This window comes from Dicentrarchus labrax, unplaced genomic scaffold (assembly GCF_905237075.1).
Source record: "Dicentrarchus labrax unplaced genomic scaffold, dlabrax2021, whole genome shotgun sequence".
NCBI lineage: Eukaryota > Metazoa > Chordata > Actinopteri > Moronidae > Dicentrarchus > Dicentrarchus labrax.
The window spans coordinates 16,714,041-16,736,069 of record NW_026136701.1 but is presented as its reverse complement, the minus strand read 5'-3'; the positions used below and the strand labels follow the sequence as shown (position 1 = coordinate 16,736,069).

Genomic DNA, 22,029 nt, shown 5'->3' with positions numbered 1-22,029 from the left:
TTAAACTCAAAAGCTCACAGGACAGTTGAATCCCAGCAATAAAACAAAATATCTGAATTTTAGAAATCTAAATCGTATGTTATGTTTGTTTAAATATTAGCTATCAACAACATGACAAAATAAATATAAATACATTTTCATTAGGCTAGTAATTACATTTTAATTTCCCCTACTGTTTTTGCTGCTGTTGGTCAAATGACACCAACCACCACCTCCCCCCGGGGTAACACTGAGTCCTTCTAACCCACAGAATTTAACTAAATGGTACTGTAACGCTGATTTTATATGTAATAACATTATTATTATTATTATTATTATTATTATTTTATTATTATTATTATGTTATAGCCTACAAATGTGTTGACTAAAATATTTGTGGGGGAAAACAATGTTTTCAAGACAATGAGACAACAATTAATTTCGTGAGTTAAATTTAGGAATAGTCTTTTTGTTCCCTCTGTACAGTCATGTTAGTCACTAATGTTGCACAACTCGGATAGTTTTCTTCAATCATCGGGTAAGCATCAGTGCCTTTAAATGGAGAGACAGATCAGCTATCAACAGCCACTTGACATTGAGGAAAGGAAAGTCAGTGGTGCGGCCAATTTTATCGAATATTTTCGTTGGAATAAGCAGTCTGGCAGCTTATCATGCTTAAAGCTGTGAGCACAGCACAGTTATAACAGTGCATGAAGTAATAGAGAAAAAAAGAATATTAGTTAATGCTCATTATATGCCCTTTTTTACCTAGGGCTACACCCCCAGGATGCATCTAATTTATGATGAGAAAAACATTAACATCACTGGTTATTTTTGTTTTTTTGGGGGGTCGTCGTTGTTGTTGTTGTTGTTGTTGTTTTCCATTTTACAATCTCTGTGCATAAAGGGACATAGGCCTACTGTGTAGTGACAGAGAGTTTGAGATTTTGGTTTTTATTTCACATGTTAATAAATAAATGTAATATATGGCCAAAACAATTAGGGATTTCTTCTAAAACTTCTAATAGCAATTTAAGTCTATTTAAACTCAGTCCGCAGGAAAACTTCTCAACTTCAAATTTTACATTCATGGCAAACTGGCACAAATACAGGACTGGGGGACCCTAATAATGGTCTCAAGCAATTCACACATATTTATTTCTGCATTTTAGAAGCTTCAAGCCAGGGAGTGAAATCCGGACAGGTTGTTATAGCTACGCAATCCACAGGGGTTCCGATGTCTATTTAAAACCCCTCAGACCCTCCCTCTCTCCTTTAAACAACATTATATATCACACACACTGCATGCTAATGCGACCAATTCTCAATGAGCACTAAAACACATCTTAAAATTAGCTCATTCTGGTGTCTGAGTTCAAACTGCCTGACTTAGGCAACAGAGGGAACATATCATCAGAATTCCCCCTTTGGCAATACCTGCTGATTGGGTCCTAAAAAAGCAAGCAGCTTTTAACTTTTAATATTTGGCTCCCGAAGTCTGCCACGAGTAGTCGCGACAGATAGATTCTCCCTCAGTTTTTTTTTTTTTTTAGGCATAGGAATAAAAAATCCATCAGTGCAGATCCTTTTTTTTTTTTTTTTTATTTAATTTTTTTTTTTTTTTTTTTGGTCTTCAGTTAAAAATCTGAGTGCGCCTATGAGCGCGCATGTAGGCTTTCTACTGGCGAAGTTTTGCGAAACTTTAAGGATGATATACCTTGGATGTTTCCTGTTGCTCTGTGGGCTTACGCATGTCATGGCAAGTTATCCCATCTGGTGGTAAGTGTTTTATTTTTGTTATGTCCCGAACAAGTGGCGACTTTCTTTTTTTCTTTTCTTTTAAATGTTGAGAAGTATCCGATTATCCGCCTGGGCGTCAGTCCTCTCTGACAGCAGCGGGGACATTTAGGTGCACTGATGGTAACGTTGTTCCAGCTTGATTTTTAGAGACATGTCTGTTCACTATCTGAGGTGCAAAGGGTGGCTTGATAACCAGACGAGTGTATTTCAATGAGAGAGAGAGAGAGGAAAAAAAACACGTGAGTAAATGGAACTAGAGCAGAGAACCGATCTGTGGAAACCAAAACTAAATACACTGTCTCTGTTTCATGTTGATTTTTAATGCTGTGGACCCAGACATTTGCCACATGGACGAGGCAATTTGATTCAGAGCAATTTTCATATTCAGGGTGCAGCAGGTGCAAAGTTTGTGTGCTTGCAAGTGTGTGTGTGTGTGTGTGTGTGTGTGTGTGTGTGTGTGTGTGTGTGTGTGTGTGTGTGTGTGCGAGCGCGTCCACGTGTGTGTGTGTGTGTGTCTGTGTCTGTGTGTGTATTGGGGGTCAAAGAACAAGCTTGACCAGGATTTTAGCTTAAGGTTAATGCTTGGAACAAACTCATAGTATAAAATATATCATATTATGCATAGTCTATTCTTTATGGTAATGTGAGGATAATCCATAGGCTTACATTTGAAATAATTTAATTGTTCTCATCAGAAATGGTTGGGATAATTATTTTACTTTTAACTAAACATAATGGAAGGCTTATTTAAATTCACCACAGTTTGGTGTGTGTGGTAGCAGCATTTGTTCTAATGGATATGGGTGTATATCTCAGTCCACCACTGCTCTCTTTTCAGTTTCTTCACTTTTCAAATGTCCTCAAAAATCAAAAGCTTGACAAATCACATTACCTTTCAGGACTGCAGCATTTAATACACGGACAATAACTTGTGTCTTTCTTGCATTTTATTTATATCTTTAATCACACAAGAAGTACAGAGTCACTGCAGAGCATGCACTAATGAGACTGTAAATTAATGGTGCAGTAGCCAAATTATTATTCCTTTATGAAACTGACAATGGCATTTATTAGCACTGTTTCTTTTCATGTTTTACTCTTTGGACAAGTGGGCTGTCTCATCTTCTGCAGTTGTTCAGAGATATAAAGCAGTAAACAAACAAATTCTGTATTTTATTAAATCCTCAATATTTGGGGTTGCTTAGATATTGGGTGTACCCTAATCTACTGCCCTTAATGGGTCCCCTGGTGGTAATACTGATGAGAAACTAATTACATGCACAGTTGGAAGGAAATCCTGATATAACAGCGGGCCCGCTGGGCCGAGAAGTGGAAAAAAAACAGACCCAAATCAGTCCACTCTTGGCTCTAAAAGTTTGTGCATGCAGTCAAAATGGATGCTTTACCACCTCAGTGGATTTTCAGTATAGTTTTTGAACAGTATTTGTTCATACTATCTGAAACAAGCATGTTTTGAACTTTTGTGGTAGATGCCAGTGTGTGCAGTGCCCTGTTGATTGACACACTCCTGCAAGGAGAGGCCTTGAATTTCAATCTCCATTAGAGCTTCTTTTTTTCCTAATTTCTTTTTAGTGGAGCCAGTTATGAATAACACAATGGAAGGCAGGTTTCCATTCTGTCATAACAAAAGTGCAGCTAACTTGTGTGTTGATAGTTTGATGTTGGAGGGTGGGTCAGGTCTTTGATCAACTGTAACTACAGAAGCTAAAGAGAGGCAAGTAAACATAACGGAAGCAAGTTTGCTGTATCACTCCTACTAATACAAACAATCTTTTACTGCAGAAGTAGCACATGAAGTCACCTTGAGTTGAACATTCTTGACGTAATTCTAAAGACTGCTGATGTATTTTTTGTTTCATGGCAACTCATCCCAAGTCAAATAACGCAGTTCCTTTTGGATTGCACTCAATACGCCTGCATTGTCTCTCCGTTGTTTTTCAAACAGCATGTCAGCTATCTAAGGGCTATCGCTTCTGTGAAAAGCAACCTGTGATGTTTTGCTGACAGACTCTGCTGAACTTGGCTTCAAGTGGCCATCGGAGCTGCATCACGCTCAACCTCTGTGCCACAGTAGTCTCTGGGGATAGGGATATGCACCAAGACAGGTTCATGTCTGTCTCTTCTCGACCTGCCATGACATAGCCTGGCTGCACCCGCCACTCCACCGCCCCCTTCCCTAGTCCACCCCACCTTAGAAGATAAATACCTGGAGGTGAAAGCTTGCCGCACATTCCTTTTCCCAAACATATTCTCTTGATGTCAAAGTCGGCTCCAAGGCCTCAGGGCCCACGAGTAAAGTGGTAATTCTAAGGTACCCTGCTTGGGCTTGCTGAAATATGCATTAAACCTCCGCTGCATACACTTAGATGAGAGGGGGAAAGTCTGTACTGAGACAAAAATTGAATGTGATATATGTTTTGCTGAAGTATTTATTTGTAACAGTTTTCACTTAAGTGTTCATTTGACAACATAAACCCAACAACATTAGTGAAGCCTTTGTTTCTTCACATAAGTTTCTTTGGAGGGCAGCTGGAGTGAGGAGGATAAATGGATTTCTAAGTAGGAAGCACTCAAATAGATAGGCTAAAATTTATGTTTTAAATAAATAAAGAGCTGGTATCCAACAACACTATTCTTTATGCAATAGCTAATTTAAAAGAAAATCATAAATCATCCATGGTGGAACATGCCCTGCCTCCTCTCTTAGGCCATTTCCTAACACAGGAAGAGGTGGCATGGATTACTCAGCCCCGCTGAGACAGACACAGAGACGCGCATGAGTAGAGCAACCTAAGCACATTGACTCATGATGGTTTTGTGTAACACGGTTCAGGAAGATGACCTGGCAGAAATGCATGCAAAAAGACCCTCACAGATGTTGTCCTGATGAGTATTAATGTTCATTACAGACTCTGGCCATTCAAATATTACAAATCAAAAACCCTGCCTTGATGAGAGCTAATATGACCTTTATTCCTCACAGTTTCTTGCTGTTGAGATACATTTGGTGCTCATCTGCTAATGCAAACATATTTCTTTAATGATGGAGTTGATGAAAATGCCATGGAAACTGGAGTTTTTTCTCTGTAGAGGAAAAAAGAAGCAGAGGATGTTCAAGACCAGACTGACAGGAAACTACTACTTATAAAAAATGCATGGCTGCAGCACTTGAATGATGAATTGTTGTACATGGGTTTCTTAGTGTTTCAGTCCTGTTTGTTGTGCGTGCAAACCAAAAAGTCTGCTCCAGTTTGGGATGTGGGACTCAGGTTTCTGCTGGGAATGATGTGCTTCAGGGTATATGGACTGACAAGGGCCAAAGAGAGGTCAGCTTGTAATAGGAGTGCCCTTGTTTACTGATGGATGTTGCAGACAAACTGCAGACAAATGTGATTTCCTTTGGAGTCATTTTCAACTTGCCATTGCTCGCTTACTGGATGTCTCATTTATGATTAACTAGAGCGGTCTAGTCTGTAGAAATTAGGCGAGAAATTCTGTTTAAAACCAGCGTGACACATAACTCTGACATTTGCTTTTGGGGAAATAACATTGGTACGCCCACTAGGTCATCTGATGGCTTACATGTACCTTGACACCTGACAGACAACATTAAAGTGTAATATAGAAAATGAAATCAGCCTTCAAATTCCAAAATATAATTGAGGTATTCAAGGTCATCGTGTTTTTCTGCCATCAGAAGTCGTCAGACAGGGGTCATTTGGCTGAGGAGATCTCTTTTCTTGACATTTTAAAGAAAGCAGCCTGAGGCCAGTGTCAGGAGTTTTGGTAATCTTGTTGTGATCAGCGATTAGTCCTTGAACAACAGTGAACAGGTCAAAGGATAGTGAGCTAACTGAGCGGCAAAAGACTGCACACCTGCTCTGGCTCTGCCTTTGTGCAAAAGCTACAGCAACTGTTATCAAGCCTATATCACTCGGGGGAGGATCAGCAGATTACTGCTGCCAGTGTTCAGTCTTTAATAGACAGTTGAGATGAAATAAAGACTTGTCTCGGTTGCCAGCAAGCTACTTTGTAGCTACTCTGCAGAGCATTTGCCAAAGATAATAGGAACTCTGTTATTAAATAATCAAGTAGTCACCATTTTGATTTTGGTGATATATCAATAAAGATTAAACAGCTCAGGTCAGCAGGTCATGCAGTTTTAGAAAAAAAAAGTATTCATTCATCTAAATTACATTAATTCTCACCAAACATTCCATGTCCTTTAATAAAGAGCTTAACATGGAAATCAAACCCATTATCCACCTTTATGTGTGATTTATTGTGACGTGGACTGATAGACATGGGTCATGTACAAGCAGCAGTGCAGCAAAAAGTTTCTTAAAATTGGCTAAATTATATATTACCCAAGGATACAATGGATATCTTATTTCTATGATAACTATTTACTAAAATACCTAATTGAGAGGACACAGATAATAAAGACAGAAAGACAGAGAGAAAGCAATAAAGAGAGCGAGACAGAGAGATGTAATCAGTGAACCAAGTTTGCACTTGTTGTATCCCAGAATACCTTCCTCAAAGGAAAATGGGGGGTTGGGTTCTGTGTTACACTTAATACACTCTCTGAAGCTTCAATGTAGGGTTGGCACTCTTATTACCCTAAGCTGAAGGCCTGTTAAGTGTGCGGACAGTTAATAACGGGGTGTAGTTTTCCAAGTTGTCAGCTTAAGGTCTATGAAGACCTCTAGATGCATTGTGGACTTTCATCTTAGTCAGAAACATCGCCTGCTTCTGTGGTAGCAGGGCTGCAATTTCAATACACACAAAGGCCAGGTGTCTGCAGAGAGGGTAGTTGAAGGGATAAAGGATGGACGCCTAATGGTAGCATCTGATACAGCAAATAAACACAGACAATCAAACATTCTCAGACGTAAAATTACGCTGCACCTGGAGAGGGAAATTAGTCTCCCACTTGAGTGGTGTCAACTCAATCAATGAAGACACAGACAAGCAGGTGAGATGCAGTTATGGAAATGCACTGACGATTTTGGCTTCCTCTCTCCTTGTAGGTCACTAGCAGTGGGCCACCAGTACTCATCACTGGGAACTCAACCTATCCTCTGTGGCAGCATCCCGGGTCTGGTGCCCAAGCAGCTGCGATTCTGCCGGAACTACGTGGAAATCATGCCCAGTGTGGCTGAGGGGGTGAAGATTGGCATCCAGGAATGCCAGCACCAGTTCAGAGGCCGACGCTGGAACTGCACCACAGTCAATGACAATCTGGCCATTTTTGGGCCAGTGTTAGATAAAGGTAATGTTACACACCAAACAGAGTTATGTGATTTTTAATAAGATGCAATAGGCTCTCTTTAACGTCAACATAGTGCACATATGACCAGCCTTTGCTACTATTCTTTCATGCATAGAGTCGGTAATATTTGTGCTTTACATGGCTCATTTGTGATTAACAGAAGTCAAAGCTATCAGCCAAATTCACATTTCCAAAGCTTTTACCAGCTTAAGAAAACCAGTGAAAAAGTTAGAGTTCAATGATCAAAGTAAAAGACTGTCAAAAAACTACATTACCAGGAAAAATATGACAAACATGACAGAAATACAATAAAAACTAATTAGTAGGCCCAGTTTCATCATGTATGGACCTAGTTTTATGTAAAGTATAATTGCTTTAGTGAAGGCATATTACACATGCAATACTTCTACTTTGGTTTGCTGTCTGACCCTGATGACTCCAAATGATGTTGCTATGTCTCTGGATGTAATACCCTCTCCTAAGTTCTTAGAGGGTCTTAGTTCTTCAAACCACCTGAAAAAATGAAAGTGACTTATTGTATCACATGCTGATTAATTCCTCCATTAACAGTTCTATATTCTCTCCATCTCATATTTGCATTAGAAAAGCTGCACTCCGTGCATGCATCATCCATTATGCTCATTTAAATCCTTGTTTCAATAGACTTTAGACTGAACAAGCTCTGAGCAGCCTGTATGCATGAAATGTACACATTTAAGACGAGTGAGTTCTGTCTTGTTGGAGTTTTCTTTAGGAGGGAATCCCCCGTGATTGTTCTGCTGTACAATCCTCTGAAGTTCTTCACACAAGAGTGTAATTTGAGTTATGGAGTTTTCCAAAATACATTTTTCCTATTACATTCTGTGATGATGTATTATGACTTTCAGGTAGATGTCAATTCTGGCCTAATCGTAGGCTCAGACTGCAGAAATCCCCACTGTACAATACACAATTTGAGGAAAACAAACAAAAGAGAAATGAAAATTATACTTACTTACTCTCCTTACATGGGTTCAGGAGTTGTATACTTCCTGAGCACTTGAATATTATGAATCTTAAAAGCAATAGTTAATATTGATACCCAATTTTTGGCAAGAAAAGGAATGAGCATATTTCCCAAAATGTCTTATTGTATTGCTTTAGTGCCTTCAATGAATAGAGCAGATGCTTTTTATAACATACTGTTCCAGGACGTTCTTTTTGTTGTCTTGGTCTTTGGTCTTCTTCTTTACTTTTAACTCTAACATGAGCTACAGGTTTCAAAATTGAGAACGAGTGCAAAACATAGGTTGGGGGTTGAGGGTCGAGGATCTAAACCTGTCACCTAGTTTACAGAAGATTGATGCAAACACAGGGGGTTGGAGGTTAGTCAGGGCAATTGCTTTTAATAAACTCCTGAGCCAGTTGATAGAAGAGGCTTGAACTCAAGTAGGTGGCTAACGATAGGGGTTCTCAATCCAAGCCCTATTGTGGTGTAAAATGCCACCACATCTCTCCCATTGCCTTCCCTCCCAGGCCTAAATTGCAGGGGTACTGAGTGGAAAGAGGAGGCAGCTACTGGGCTTTAGTGAATCATTTTGATTGGATTAAGGTCACGAAGGCCCTTAATAATGTGAGAGGTCAAAGTGGCTGGATTAAGTGCCTTTGTCAGAGGCCAAGGAGAGTGACTCAGGGGCTCACAGGCCTTTGATAGGGCTTAGTAGGAGTGGGCTTCCATTTCATTGGATTTGATTGATGCTGGTGTTTGTCTGTGCAACAGGGCCATTGTCCTCACTGGTGTCTGTTTGTCTGCGATTCAGACTGTTGTGTGTCGGTTTCCTCCTGCCTTTTTGGGGGCTGAGGCTGAAAGGAAGAGTAAGCGCCTTTATAAGCTTCAAGGGCTTAGTTCCTATCAGTTAGCCCATCACTGCCGATGTTCTCCTCACCTTCACTGATGACATTAGAAGTTTGTTTTACTGAGGCAGATTAAGCAAACTACATTGAAAACATGTTCTACAGTTTCTGCTTGTGGAAAACGCCTTTATCACTTACACAACTTCCTTTCAAATACATATGCATAAACATGCTCATGCCAAATCTAATCATACATTGGCATGACCACACACAGACATTCATCCATCTAAATGCATACTGTCACGCATACTCATACCCCACCTCATGTAGTTAAGTGACTTCTACTTTTAAAATGGACACTTGATTCCTCTATGTGCATGTTCTTCTCTCTCTATGTTTCTCTCTCACTCCACACCCCAAATCATGAGCCCTACCTCTAGGCTATGTCTGCGTCAGCACTCATTAATTTACATTAACTAAAGTGTCAAAACATGCACTGCTGGAATCTGCCCATGATGAAAGGTAATAGAAAGCTGCGCAGGTGTTCTTAGGCCACAGAGCCAATCCCAGAGTTGTTTCGGCATTCTTGGTATTTACCTACCTCTATATGGGTATAATCAGGCTCTAGTTTATGAGTCATATGATAGAATTAGTGAGGGCAACTTTTCTACAAAGAGTGGACAGTCATAATTTCACAGGTGTTACCACCCACACAGGTATAGACACGCACTATCACCATTCTACTTGAAACTATTAAATCCAAATGAGGGTCATAGGAAACTCCTATTATGTAATATGTAAAGCATGTGGAAGGGGCTGCAAAGTTTCATACTGTTGTAGATCTTACTTATCTAACCTTCATTCCCAGTGGGTACCCATTTCTTGCCCCAACTCTGTATTCCAGGATATCCACCTAATAAATTAACCTACATCTAAGTCTCATCTAAACTAACTGGGAAAAGGTCAGGGGATGTGGGCTGTGACCTATGACCTGAGGATGAGAAAGTGTAACTATTTAGGATGAGCTAAGAGGTCTCTGCTTTTCATGAGACGTATGTCTCTCCATGCTGGGGGAGGGAAGCTAGCACACCAGTATATCATTAACTCTGGGCAAGAAAGAAAGAAGGGGTGTGGTAAATGGAGTTGATGGGGGGACCTTAGCCCCACTCCCTGCTGGGCACTGCTCAGAGCACAATATCTTCGCAACCATGAGATTAAGCAGGAGAAAAAGTGCTTTTCCCCATTCACACGCCCTTTAGATTGTTTTATTAAACCATTTGAATAGGGATTTCCCCGTCTGCCGACAAGCGGGGTCCAGCCAATGCATAGTTCTCTGTTGCTATGACTTAACTTGGTCCCCACTAATCACTGGCCAGGGCAAATTTCATATAAAATATCTGGGGCCATTGTGGGACTAACACAGCGTGACAGTGGCAGCACAATAGGGGATTCAACCCCCCAGCAGGTTGTAGGGACCACTTGGCCTGCCAGGGTCTGGCATGGTTTGGTGGAGGAGCATTGTCCGAGAGAAAGTGTCCTGAAATACCATAAATTGGTCGTAAAACCAAGAAAAGCTGAGCAATTAATGTAGGAGCTAGTTTTTCCAGGTGAGTAAATTCTATTACAGGTGTATATAGCCTCAGAATATTATATGAAACACCAAGCATGATACATAAATAGTTGTTTGATTAAGATTAATTTATTTTTTTTTAAATGATAAATGTATTTAATTTGTCCCAATCCTTCCATTGCTTATTTTATCCAAAGATAATTCTCTTTTCCTCTCCCATTTAAACTTATCCTCCCCCTTTTCTCAGCAGCATCATTGCCAGTCATCCATAGGGTCATGTTTCCAAAGGGGTTTTCGGTCCACATGTTTTTTACCCTTTTTTTCATAAATCAAGATTCTGACAAAATTCTATGAATTTCTATGTCGATGATACATTCTTGCATAGCAGAGAAGAATCTAACTAAACTTACAACCAACTCTTTCAAATGGTTCAAATTAGTTGTATATGCAGGGAGAAGCTTCTATCCAATACAAAACTTAACACACCTTATAGGATCAACTTCATAAAATACCATGACATTCTGAAATGGTCTAAGACTAACACCTTGGACATAAACTTCAACTCATACTTGCTTTTAGATGACGCATGGGGATATTCATTTAATCACTGTAGACACTTTCCACATACTGTGATTTACATCATACAGCCTTCAGCTACCTTGATTGCAAAGAAAATAATACAATATCCAAATTAAATGATCTATGATGGATGTAGTAAGTGGCACTCGAGGAAGGAGAGCAGAGGTTCAGATGTATTGTGAACATCAGTAATCATGTGCGTATACAATAGTAGTATGCAGTGGGTGGTGGAGGATGCCAGTAGACCTTTTCTCTTGCATCATTGTTTCTAATGCCCTTTAGTCCTCAAACTGGTTGGAACCTGCTGTAAGGGAGGAGCTCCTACTCCCTTTAGCTTTATACTCCTCCCTTCTTTCTTTTCTTTCTTTCCCTCTGTCGTTCTTGTTCTTTAGACAGAAGCATGCACTGCTTCTTTATCTGTCTCATGCACACATGCAGACACAGTTCCAAATTTCACTATTGAAAATACTTTCTGTCCAAAACCATTTCTTTACTCTGTTTGTTCATTTCATATTTACACCTGGTGTTTCAACTTTCTTTATCTTTTTCTTAGTCTCTTTTCTTCTGATCGTGCAAGACCATACAAGTACATATATTCAAGGCAACCTCCCAGTCATAATGAAATCTGTTAAAGCAGGGAATCCCGAAGCAAACAATGTCTCTCCTTCTAATGTTGAAGTGTTGTTCGGGGTTGCATATCTGGACACTACAGTCGCATCTCCATGTTGTGTCTATGATTTGTCCCTGCACTGTGAGGCAGTTTCCTAACCTTTCAAAAGCTTAATTGAGTCTCTTAATTATAGGCCTGTCAGGCCCGTCTCTTCCTCTCATCTCTGTGGAAGATCCTGATCCCTCTGAGTCATCAGTTAGAAATGTCAGACAGAGGCATAGAGGTCTTGCTGGCCTTATTCAGAGACAGGACGATTGATGTCTGGGCTAAATGAACCCACACACAGGTACACCTTTGTAGATACCCAAACACATGTAGCCAACAATAGTAATGGACTCTAGAGTATGTATAGTTTGTTTGATGTTGTCTTGTTGGCTTGGGTTCAGAAATATTTGCTTACGCAATCTTACAAGACCGAACACAAGCAGAGATCCATATAAACAGGTGGTGGCCTACATTCTCTAGCAATTATAGTTCAACTCTTCTATCAGTTTAATCCTGAAAATAATCATTAGTACTCAGTACCCATGTGACAATACTTGATTATTTCATTCTGCAGAATTTTATGCAGGGTGCCTCCGAGTATTTTTTTCAATGCTCTATGTCTTACAGATATCTGAACTTCTCTTTCCAGCCACTCGAGAGTCAGCATTTGTTCATGCTATTGCCTCGGCGGGAGTGGCATTTGCAGTGACCCGTGCCTGCGCTGAGGGTTCAGCCACCATCTGCGGATGTGACACACGCCACAAGGGCCCTCCTGGTGAGGGATGGAAGTGGGGTGGCTGCAGTGAGGATGTGGAGTTCGGGAGCATGGTGTCCCGGGAGTTTGCTGATGCAAGGGAGAATCGCCCTGATGCACGCTCAGCAATGAACCGCCATAACAATGAGGCAGGAAGAATGGTGAGTTTTCTAAATGCTCTTTCTGCTGATTATGTTGTTGCTGTTTTTCTACTTTGAAATATTTGAATAACACACTTTTTTTATTATTATTCTTAGTCCCTCAATGACAACATGTTCCTGAAGTGTAAGTGCCATGGGCTGTCAGGCAGCTGTGAGGTCAAGACATGCTGGTGGTCTCAACCCGACTTTCGAGTTATTGGTGACTACATGAAGGATAAGTATGACAGCGCATCAGAGATGGTGGTGGAGAAGCACAAGGAGTCCCGCGGATGGGTGGAGACCCTGAGACCCAAGTACAACTACTTCAAACCCCCGACAGAGCGTGACCTGGTTTATTATGAAAGCTCACCCAATTTCTGTGACCCCAATCCCGAGACCGGCTCCTTTGGAACCCGTGATCGCATCTGCAACCTGACATCCCATGGCATAGACGGGTGCGACCTTCTCTGCTGTGGCAGAGGTCACAACACTAGGACTGAGAAGAGAAAGGAGAAATGTCACTGTATTTTCCACTGGTGCTGCTACGTCAGCTGTCAGGAGTGTGTGAGAGTCTACGACGTGCACACGTGCAAATAAGGACGCCTGGTTCTCGTCTTTTCTCACCAAAATGTAAAGACTTCAGTAGGCAGAAGAACAACTTATCTACAAGACATGAGAGACTGTGAAGCTGTCTGACCTGTCCATGGACACTGGCAGACATAACAGCCTTGTGTTTTGTTCTATGATGATAAAAAGAGCCTGTCTCTGCCTCAGTCAGCTGAACTGGTTGAGTAGATGTTGACATCACAAAGCTTCATCCATATGAACGATGATGATAGTGGTGACAGCAATGTTGATATCTCTAGCAATGATGAAAGAGTTTTCATGTACTGACGTAGGAAAGGAGAACTGTCGTCTAATTGACAAACACCATATTGGTGTTTTTTTTTCTGTATTTCACGTAGTTACTTTTGTTGAGAGTAGTACAGCACTGCCAATGCTTTCAAGTCTATGGGGCAAACAACGAAAATGTCACATTTTCTTCAATGTTTAATCATCATTTGTTTTTGCCACAAAAAGATTTATGAGCAATTTACAACGATCAGACACTCAACAGCATGCATTCTCCTCCTCAACATTGTGTGTATGTGTATATCTCAAAACTAACATTATCGTTGTGTGAATGAGTATTTTTTATAGTGTTAATATGTTACTGATGTTTAGGTAAGAATGCACTTGCACCTGAGTGAATGTAGTTATTATGCTGCAATGTGTTGACATATTCTCAAATTCTTAAGCTAACGAGTTAATATCTGCTTTAAATTACTAATTTTATAGTAGACATGAGCCACATCAACTGAACATCTGCAAAACAAGAATATACACAGTCAGCACATTTCCTGAAACACCTGAAAACACTGGAAGCTTTTTCTTAAGAGTAACAATGCTTTGAACAACATCAAAAGTTATGACCAAAGACAAGAAAAGAACCTGCTGTAAGTCTGTGTGGTCAGAGAGCTGTAAATGAATCTGAAAGGTCAGCACTTGTGTCCCGTCGAGAAATATGAAGCATGTTCTCCTTGTTTTTATCAGTATTAGCAATGTCTCATGTGACTGGGTGTGGGGAAAACTGTTATTTATAAAAGGGATATTCCCACTATATTTTTGTTTCATTTACACACATATAATATTCTTTTATTTTCATATTTGATGAAATATAGGTCAATTCTGTACTCCCTGGTAAAATATAACACACATGGCAAACAAACCGCAAACTGTATCATATAAGCTCTGTATAATGCAGTGAAATTTGCTGTTGTAGTAAAATGATGACCAAAACCTGTGCATGTGATGACTCTCAACTGTGGCTTCTTGTTCCCCAAACTAAACAACAAGCAGCATCACTGAAACTATCAATACTTCCCTTATTTTAATGCTGCTAAGATAATATGTGTGTGTATGTGTGCGTGTGTGTGTTTGTGTGTGTGTGTTAGGTTCTTACATACAGTATGTCTTTGTCTTTTTGTCTTATATGTATATTCGTGCATGTATTGATTCTTTCTGTGAAAGAAATCTATTATATATAGTTTGGAAAAATGTGAAGTTTTGACTAATTCTTGCATACAGTAATTCCCATTTTAACCAAATAGACACACATAGAGTTTATGGTATTTTAGTTGCCTGTGGTTTTGTAGTCTTGCTAAACACCAGGGTAAAACTGATTTCTGTTGATTCCATAATTTGAGAAGACATACACAATATTTATTTATTTGGAAAGTGAAAAACTACTGAAATCTGAGACAAGACGACGAAACAAGTAACATAATGTGTATGAAAAAGTGTGCGTTCCATTTGTCTTATAGCCTTGACTATGGAGAGATGTGTAAAGTCACTGATGAATTATTGTTTACAGCTAATGTACTGATTTGTCTCAGGCATGTATAGTTCTCAGATTTTAATCAAAATTGCCCACCCATGATTACATTTTTTTATCCTGACTGAAAATATTAATGAGCAGCCATAACCAGATATACATTTTAAGTCATCTTTAATAAACAACACAGCAACTATTATCAGTACAAGATCGGTTATCTTGCATTTATTGCTGTACACTATGTGATTGATTGCTTGTGTGGACAATTTGCTTATGTTCTAATTTTTTGTTAAGTCTTTAAATCCAAAGTTTTGTACAAACTAGTTTTTGCCTTTTTATGGATTTCTAAAATTGGATGTTTTTTATAATTATTTATTTTATTTTATGTACATATTAGTAAGTAAAAGTATATATTTGCAGAAATACATTTTTTTGAAACAGTGTTGTGACTTGTAACACTGTAGCCTTTTTACCTCATCTGTTTTTTCACTGACTGCACACAGGTATCGTTTGTCCTACTGCCTGTAGTAGATTTCTTAAGTTAACTCTGTAACACCAAAATAAAGCAACATAAACAACCAAACTCTTGTTCTATTATCTATGACTGAACGTAACATGTATTGTAATTATTGATTGAATATATTTGTGAATTTGTGAATCATGAGCGGCAAAAAATAAGCACAGCCAAAGATGGATCAATGGCCAGTGCCCATTGATTGGGAGCTGATTTGAGGGAAGACTCGTGAACACAGGTGCCAATAGTAGGTAACCTTGTCCTGGATCTTCAGTCACCAGATGCCTTGGACAATGAAAACAACGTCTTTTAAAACAACACAGACCCGGGTGCCCGGTTGGCTCAGTTGGTGGAGCTGGCGACCCATGTGCCGAGGCTGAGTCCTTGCTGCGGTGGCCCAGGGTTTGAGTCCGACCTGCGGCCCTTTGCTGCCTGTCATCCCCTCTCTCTGCCCCCCTTTCCTGTCTACCTTTGGCTGTCTCTATCAATTAAAGGCAATAAAAGCCCCCCAAAAAATATACTTTAAAAAAATTAAAAAAATTTAAAAAAACAACACAGACCCAAACTGACTCAAATTCAGACCATTTTCATCAAGTCATGACTTTTTATAGCATGCTTTGATCTTGAAGGAAAGCAAGGAAAGCAATTTTTCATTTGATTGCGCTTATTGTGGCGGGTGGTGAGAAGTGATACTGGTGAGTTTCAGTTAACAAGAAGAGCTAGCTGGCCAGTTTTGTGGAAATTTGTAAATTAGTTTGTAATATAAAAAAGAAAGAAACATACAAAACAATTGGAATCTTTTAAAAACAGTTGTGATAGGAAAGTCACATCATACACTTTCCCAAAGAAGACAGAAACATGTGTAATGTTATAATGTTTAGACATTGGTCAAAATGTCTTTGTAAGGATGTGTTTTTATAATGACATGTTTTTATAAATGTTGCATAGGTTTTGTCAAATTGGTAAAATGTTTTTTGAATTTGCTTGTGCTTTTCCTAATCAGCTGTGCATTGAGCTCTAAGGGCCACTGCAGTGGGGAGATCTCAAAGATGATTTGTCCAGAAGCCCCTAATTAGTAATATTGTTCATTGTAGCAATAAGTAAAAATAGTAGTAGCGTAAGTAAGTATACTGTTTTGATGTTCATAAGTTAGGAGATGTCCTGTAAACTTGTGTGCATCATAAGTTTCACAATTTGTTGCAGGTCTAAGGTGCAAGAGATTTTTATTGTGTCTTTAATTTAGACAACAGAATTTCATATCACAATAATGCACAACTTCAAGTAATTCATCTTTTGACTGCCACAGTCTCCAGTGTGTAAGTTAGAAATTTGTTGTTGTGTCACATTTTACTGACATACATGTTGTTGAATTAAGGCACGTGTAGTGGTGCATTCTGGTTCAGCAACTTGAACAGGTGGCAATCTTCTACACAAACAAATATTCCATCAAAATTTAAAAAATCACAGACTACTTTTCTGACTCGGAACCCCTTTCAGTGACAGTCATGGCTTGTAGTTACTACAGAAGATACAATCATGTAATTACCATGTGAAATAGCTGAGGGAATTGAATTAGCCACAAGACTGTCTCATGATGAAAACACTGTTGCAACCTACCACAGATAATAATGATGCTATCCATAGATTTCTGGAGGACGAAATGAAAAATCTCTCACACTTAGAATATGGACGAGCTGCCAATCATGAAGACTAAAAGATTTAGGCCATAATACCCAAACATGAGCTATGGATTTGTCATAGGACGAAAGAAGACGAAAATAAAGCTGGACTTATAATTTGATTCCTTTGACAGACTGCAGAGACCAGCTGTGCTTTTTGGAGAAACAATAATAACAGAAAAAATTTCAGTGATGAGAGTTTAGAAATAGGTGGAGCTTTGTTGAAGAGAAAGACCTGATCTCAAGATAGATTAGGGGTTGGATGTGAATAGAGCCCACCAGTGCTCCGGCTCAGCCGCTGGACCCCTGATAGTCTTTGAGCTCTGCAACAATGTCACCACCAGAGGCCAGGTCTCACTGCTATCTAACCCCATTATCTCACAGAAAGATTGATACACACCCCCTCCAGAGTGGAAGCACCACAAAAAGTGATACCCTTCCGTTCTCATTCATGTGGATTCATTAGTCTTTCCCACCCCCACATCAAACTATATTTTAAGCCGTCTTTCACAGTTTGTCCTACGACTAAACCTCATTACTTGGGTGTACTTTTTTCCCAGACATACATAAAAATGCTATGGCATTTAAACCCTGCCTCGTGATGGGAAATGAATAAGGACTTGTTGAAGTGTATGAACTCCTGGGAGCCAGCCAGGTTCAGGTTTGGTTTAGTGACTGGGAGGCAGCTCATTCCACACCTCGACCTTTGACACTTTTCACACCATCTGAATGGGAGAAAACAAGTACAAAACATGAAACAGATCACAGGATGGACAGAAACTCCGGCCCTGCAGCAACGCTGTCTTTTGGCTTTAGGAAATGGGCCCTTCCCTTCAGCCAGACCCACCTAGCAGCTTTGTCACCCAAGTGAGATGAACATTGTTAGCAGATAGTTGCCAGAGGAGGCTATGGCGGCTCCACTGAGAGAGATGGCATCCTGACTGTGAGAACTTTGACGCGACCAGACTGCAAGAGGCACCACCCAATAACCATATAAATGGGAGACAATGGGCCTAATTGCAATCAGTGTCCTCTTTTTATTTTATGTCCTGAGTTTCACCCTGACACTGACCACTGCATGCATTTCAAAAAAGCCATGCTGTTGTGGGGCAGACTGGAGCGACATATATACAGTGGAGTGGTGCAAAGGCCCACACTCAAATGACACGATGCAAATACTCCCACAGAAGTCACACTTTGGTTACAGCCAGCTTCTGTTCCGCTCTTCCTGAGGCCTTTTGATGTTCAGTCGAACATAAAAATCCCAGAAAACAAACATACAAGCTGGGATGATGATTGATACCTAATATGTTCAACGTGATGTGTTATCTGTAGGCTTCAAGTTTGAAACGCTTTTTGAGTTTTCATGTCAAAAGATGACACTAAGCTCAGTTCAAACACTTAAAATGTGTTTGAGCACAGACTGTAGCTTTAAAGAATGTGATTCTGAAAGCTCTTCTTGTTTATAGGTCATACACACCAAAGGTGATGGGCCAAAATGGAGCTACAGAAGGGAGTGCAGTGTGTGGGCATTTCATTATGTAACTGACTTTGAAACCAGTCTTTTGATGCCTATGTTCTTCTGTCTGAAATTAGATCACTCCCTTGGATTCAGTACATGTGTTTTAACACATTTAACACCTTGGGCTATCTAGATTGGAAGTTTAGCCGCAGACTAATTTGAGAAACTGATGCATGTGATAACTGTATTTGACTCCCAAATTAAAATATTACAAACTAATCCCCCTCACAATGTTAAAATTACAAAGATGAATTATATTGTCATATTAGTCCTGTTTTTATATGGCCTGTAAGTGATAATATTTCTCACTTCTATTTTCTAAATAAATAGATCCTGACAGCGCTCACACCTTCACCCAACACTTCAGCCACTAAAGTCTAACTTAAGATTCACCAATGTGTTGTTTATCACACAATGCTAATCACTTTTTTGCCACACAGTAGACAAGTTGGACACAGTAGACAGACAAAATAATCTTCAACAGATAACTGTATGCACCAACAGAAAATAAGCCTTTCTCTAATGGCTGTGTTGAAAGATCTTAACATCTGTAGCAATCATGGCATTATGTTTTCTCTTTTACAGCCAGGCAGGGGAACGTGCGAAATATGTCACCTGCCTTGAATGAGGATGATGGGTTATCAGCAAGATTTCTAAAGAGGACAGCCATCATCAGAAGAGATGTGACACCTGTAAAGCAGTCTTATCCCCTTTTGAAGTGCCTGTTTGTATTGTTGAAGCCAACAAAGGAATTTTGTCACCTCTGTACTTAGAAGAGAACATTAGTCAAACTGTGGAGATAACAAGGAGAATGGGGGGGAGTGATATGGGAGACATACTAATGCACTACACAGGCTACAGGTGTGTGTTTGCACATGCATGTGCGCACATTTGGTTACTACACTGGCTGCTCTGACTCTTGATAAGGTTTTTCAGGGGAGCCCTCTGTGTTCAGGTATGCTGCTGTAAGATGTGGTCTGGCAGTGGTGGTGGTGGTGGTTGTGGTTGTGGGGGGGGGGCTCAGAGGCTGACAAGGGGTCATCATCCAGATCAATGTGGGCTAGAGTTGTAGAGGGGAGGAGGGGGCAGACATGACCACTCATTAGTCACCTTTTCACCTCTCTGTAGCTCGAAGCGGTTCAGCAGGTAGGATGAGCACTTCGGGAAGCAGTTTCAGTCAGATTCACTAATAATTATTTGACCTATATGTCATCTCTCTGGTGGGGTCTTTAGGGCAAGTATATTTATAGTATGCCCATTATATAGACAGAGTTGACTTAGTTAAATCCTAATGCTGTTTGCTGTAACTGGGAATCATGTAGTTATTATCTCATATTATCTTATCTCTCCTGTCTCATTTTATACAATTATAAACTTACAAGTATGCTTCGGTTACCTATAGACAAGGCCTGCCTGAGACTTTTTAGGGCCCTAGGTGAGATTATGCTGTGTGGGACCCTCCACATCTTAACCAAAATTGAAATGCAGCCAAACCTGAATGACATCTGCTCAAACTGGTTTTAAGTTGAGCCTGTGAAGATTGGAACTACATTAAAGTATACAGTGAAGAAATCACTGCAATTTTTATTATTTTCTTTCACAAAAGGAGGAGAAATAAAGCCCAGGCTAAAAAAAGACCACTATGCCTGTATATTCCACGTCAAAAACTTACATTTCCATTGCAGCCTGGATACAGTCAGCTTCAGTTCACAACATTTATGACTATCAGTGAAATCATTATTTTATTATTTTATATGCATTCAGCTGCCATCAAAGGAGAATATAAAAGCAGAGAAACACAAGATCTTACCTTTTTTTGATTGTGAGGTCATTTCAGTGTGGATGTCCAACTTTTTCAAATTAATCAAAACATGGTCAACTTAAAACACTGAAAATATGTAAATGTAATTTTCAGTCAATTACTTGTAATCTAGTAATTCATCATAACCAGCGTATGTCAAAAAATATTATTGCAATCACCATGTAAGCAGCATAATGGAATTATTTTACTTTGTGTTTAAAGGTTGCTGTAAGTAGACCATTTTTCGAATCGATTTGTTTGAGAAAAGACAAATGATTACTCCCATTTGTTTGTGACAACTAACAATTCAAGTAACAGAACTTGTGTGTAAATTATTTAACACAAAAAACAACAAATGCCCACAAACACCCTCAATTTTCCTATTCTATTCCTATTTCCAATTTGGTTTCTGTGCATCTTTCCATACAGAGGCTCAACTAGCAATTAAGATTTTGGTTTAATGAAAACCATACTGGTATATGCTAGAATATATATTACCTTATCTATGTATTCACAGATTTGTTTTTATTCACAAATGTATCCACCTTTCCATTCTCGGTGATCGCAAACATCAGCTTAGTGCAGACCGAAGGCCAAAAGGAAGGGAAAAAAAGATGCATGTCCAAATTCATCCGCATTATTGTGGACATGTCCTGAGCAAGTGAGATTGGGTATATCAATTACAAGGTGGCTAGCAGGGGAGAGGAGCGGGGTTATCATTAGCAGGGACTGGCGCTGGCCTCTGGTAGTTCCAGTAATTACCTCACAAAGGGTGGTGCTTGCCTTCCCACTGCTTTTCCCACACTGCACTGCAGGCTCAGAATTCCAATCGGCCCCAGACCTGCAATCTCCTCGGTTTTAGACAGCAAATTACTGACAAGTCCCATTCTTCACAGCACTGTAATTGCTTTTTAGTGCTGTTTTTATTGAGGCAACCCCAACCCCCTTGCCCTTCCCTCAATAAAGCTAAGTCAGGGAAGGGGCGAAGGGTTAATATAGATAGCATTAGTACCTAATTGGAAGGTCTCGGACCTCAGGAAAGTTCTGTCATTTTTTAAATCTCTTAGCAGTTCTTGAGTGAAAATGTTTCTGCATTGGGTCTTTTTTGTAGTGATCAAAAAAGATGTGATCTCCTTCAAATGTATTGTTAATTACTTCTACATTCTTTATAAAGAACAAACAATAATGCTTCTGCGTGTGTGTCTGCTCCAGAGAAGTGATATCATTAAGGCTCTTCACTTCCCAGACAAAAAGAGGCACTGAGCATCTTGGCTACTCTACGACTTAAATCACTTTGTGTTGTCTTTCCCACCCCTACGCATTACTCTCTCAATCTATTACTTTGTGGAAATCATTAGTCTCCATGTCAATACAAGCTCTGAGCAGAGAAAACATCTCATTATGGGACTTAAAGAGATCCGTAGCATTCTTGGCTCTGTCAAGCTGTTCTGCCTTTCTTCAATATAGTTACTTTCCTTTCACTGAGAGGACAAATTCTCAACGTTCCAATGCCGGACAACCAAACAGTTGCCA

The 22,029-nt window shown here is 39.7% G+C and overlaps 1 protein-coding gene across 1 annotated transcript; it reads left to right on the top strand.

Moving 5' to 3' along the window:
• The first annotated feature begins 953 nt into the window (after nucleotides 1-953).
• wnt3a (wingless-type MMTV integration site family, member 3A) lies at nucleotides 954-15,563 on the top strand. The gene is made up of 4 exons (XM_051407837.1): nucleotides 954-1,758; nucleotides 6,834-7,075; nucleotides 12,362-12,627; nucleotides 12,724-15,563. The coding sequence occupies exons 1-4, from the start codon at nucleotides 1,637-1,639 to the stop codon at nucleotides 13,201-13,203; spliced, it is 1,110 nt and encodes a 369-aa protein (XP_051263797.1). The 5' UTR covers nucleotides 954-1,636; the 3' UTR covers nucleotides 13,204-15,563.
• Nucleotides 15,564-22,029: the final 6,466 nt, after the last annotated feature.

Bases quoted from the DNA above. Each gene is read 5' to 3' on its own strand.
- wnt3a (XM_051407837.1), top strand. From the start codon at position 1,637: ATGAGCGCGCATGTAGGCTTTCTACTGGCGAAGTTTTGCGAAACTTTA. The intron at 1,759-6,833 runs GTAAGTGTTTTA...CTCTCCTTGTAG, and splicing joins GCAAGTTATCCCATCTGGTG to GTCACTAGCAGTGGGCCACC. The intron at 7,076-12,361 runs GTAATGTTACAC...TTCTCTTTCCAG, and splicing joins TGGGCCAGTGTTAGATAAAG to CCACTCGAGAGTCAGCATTT.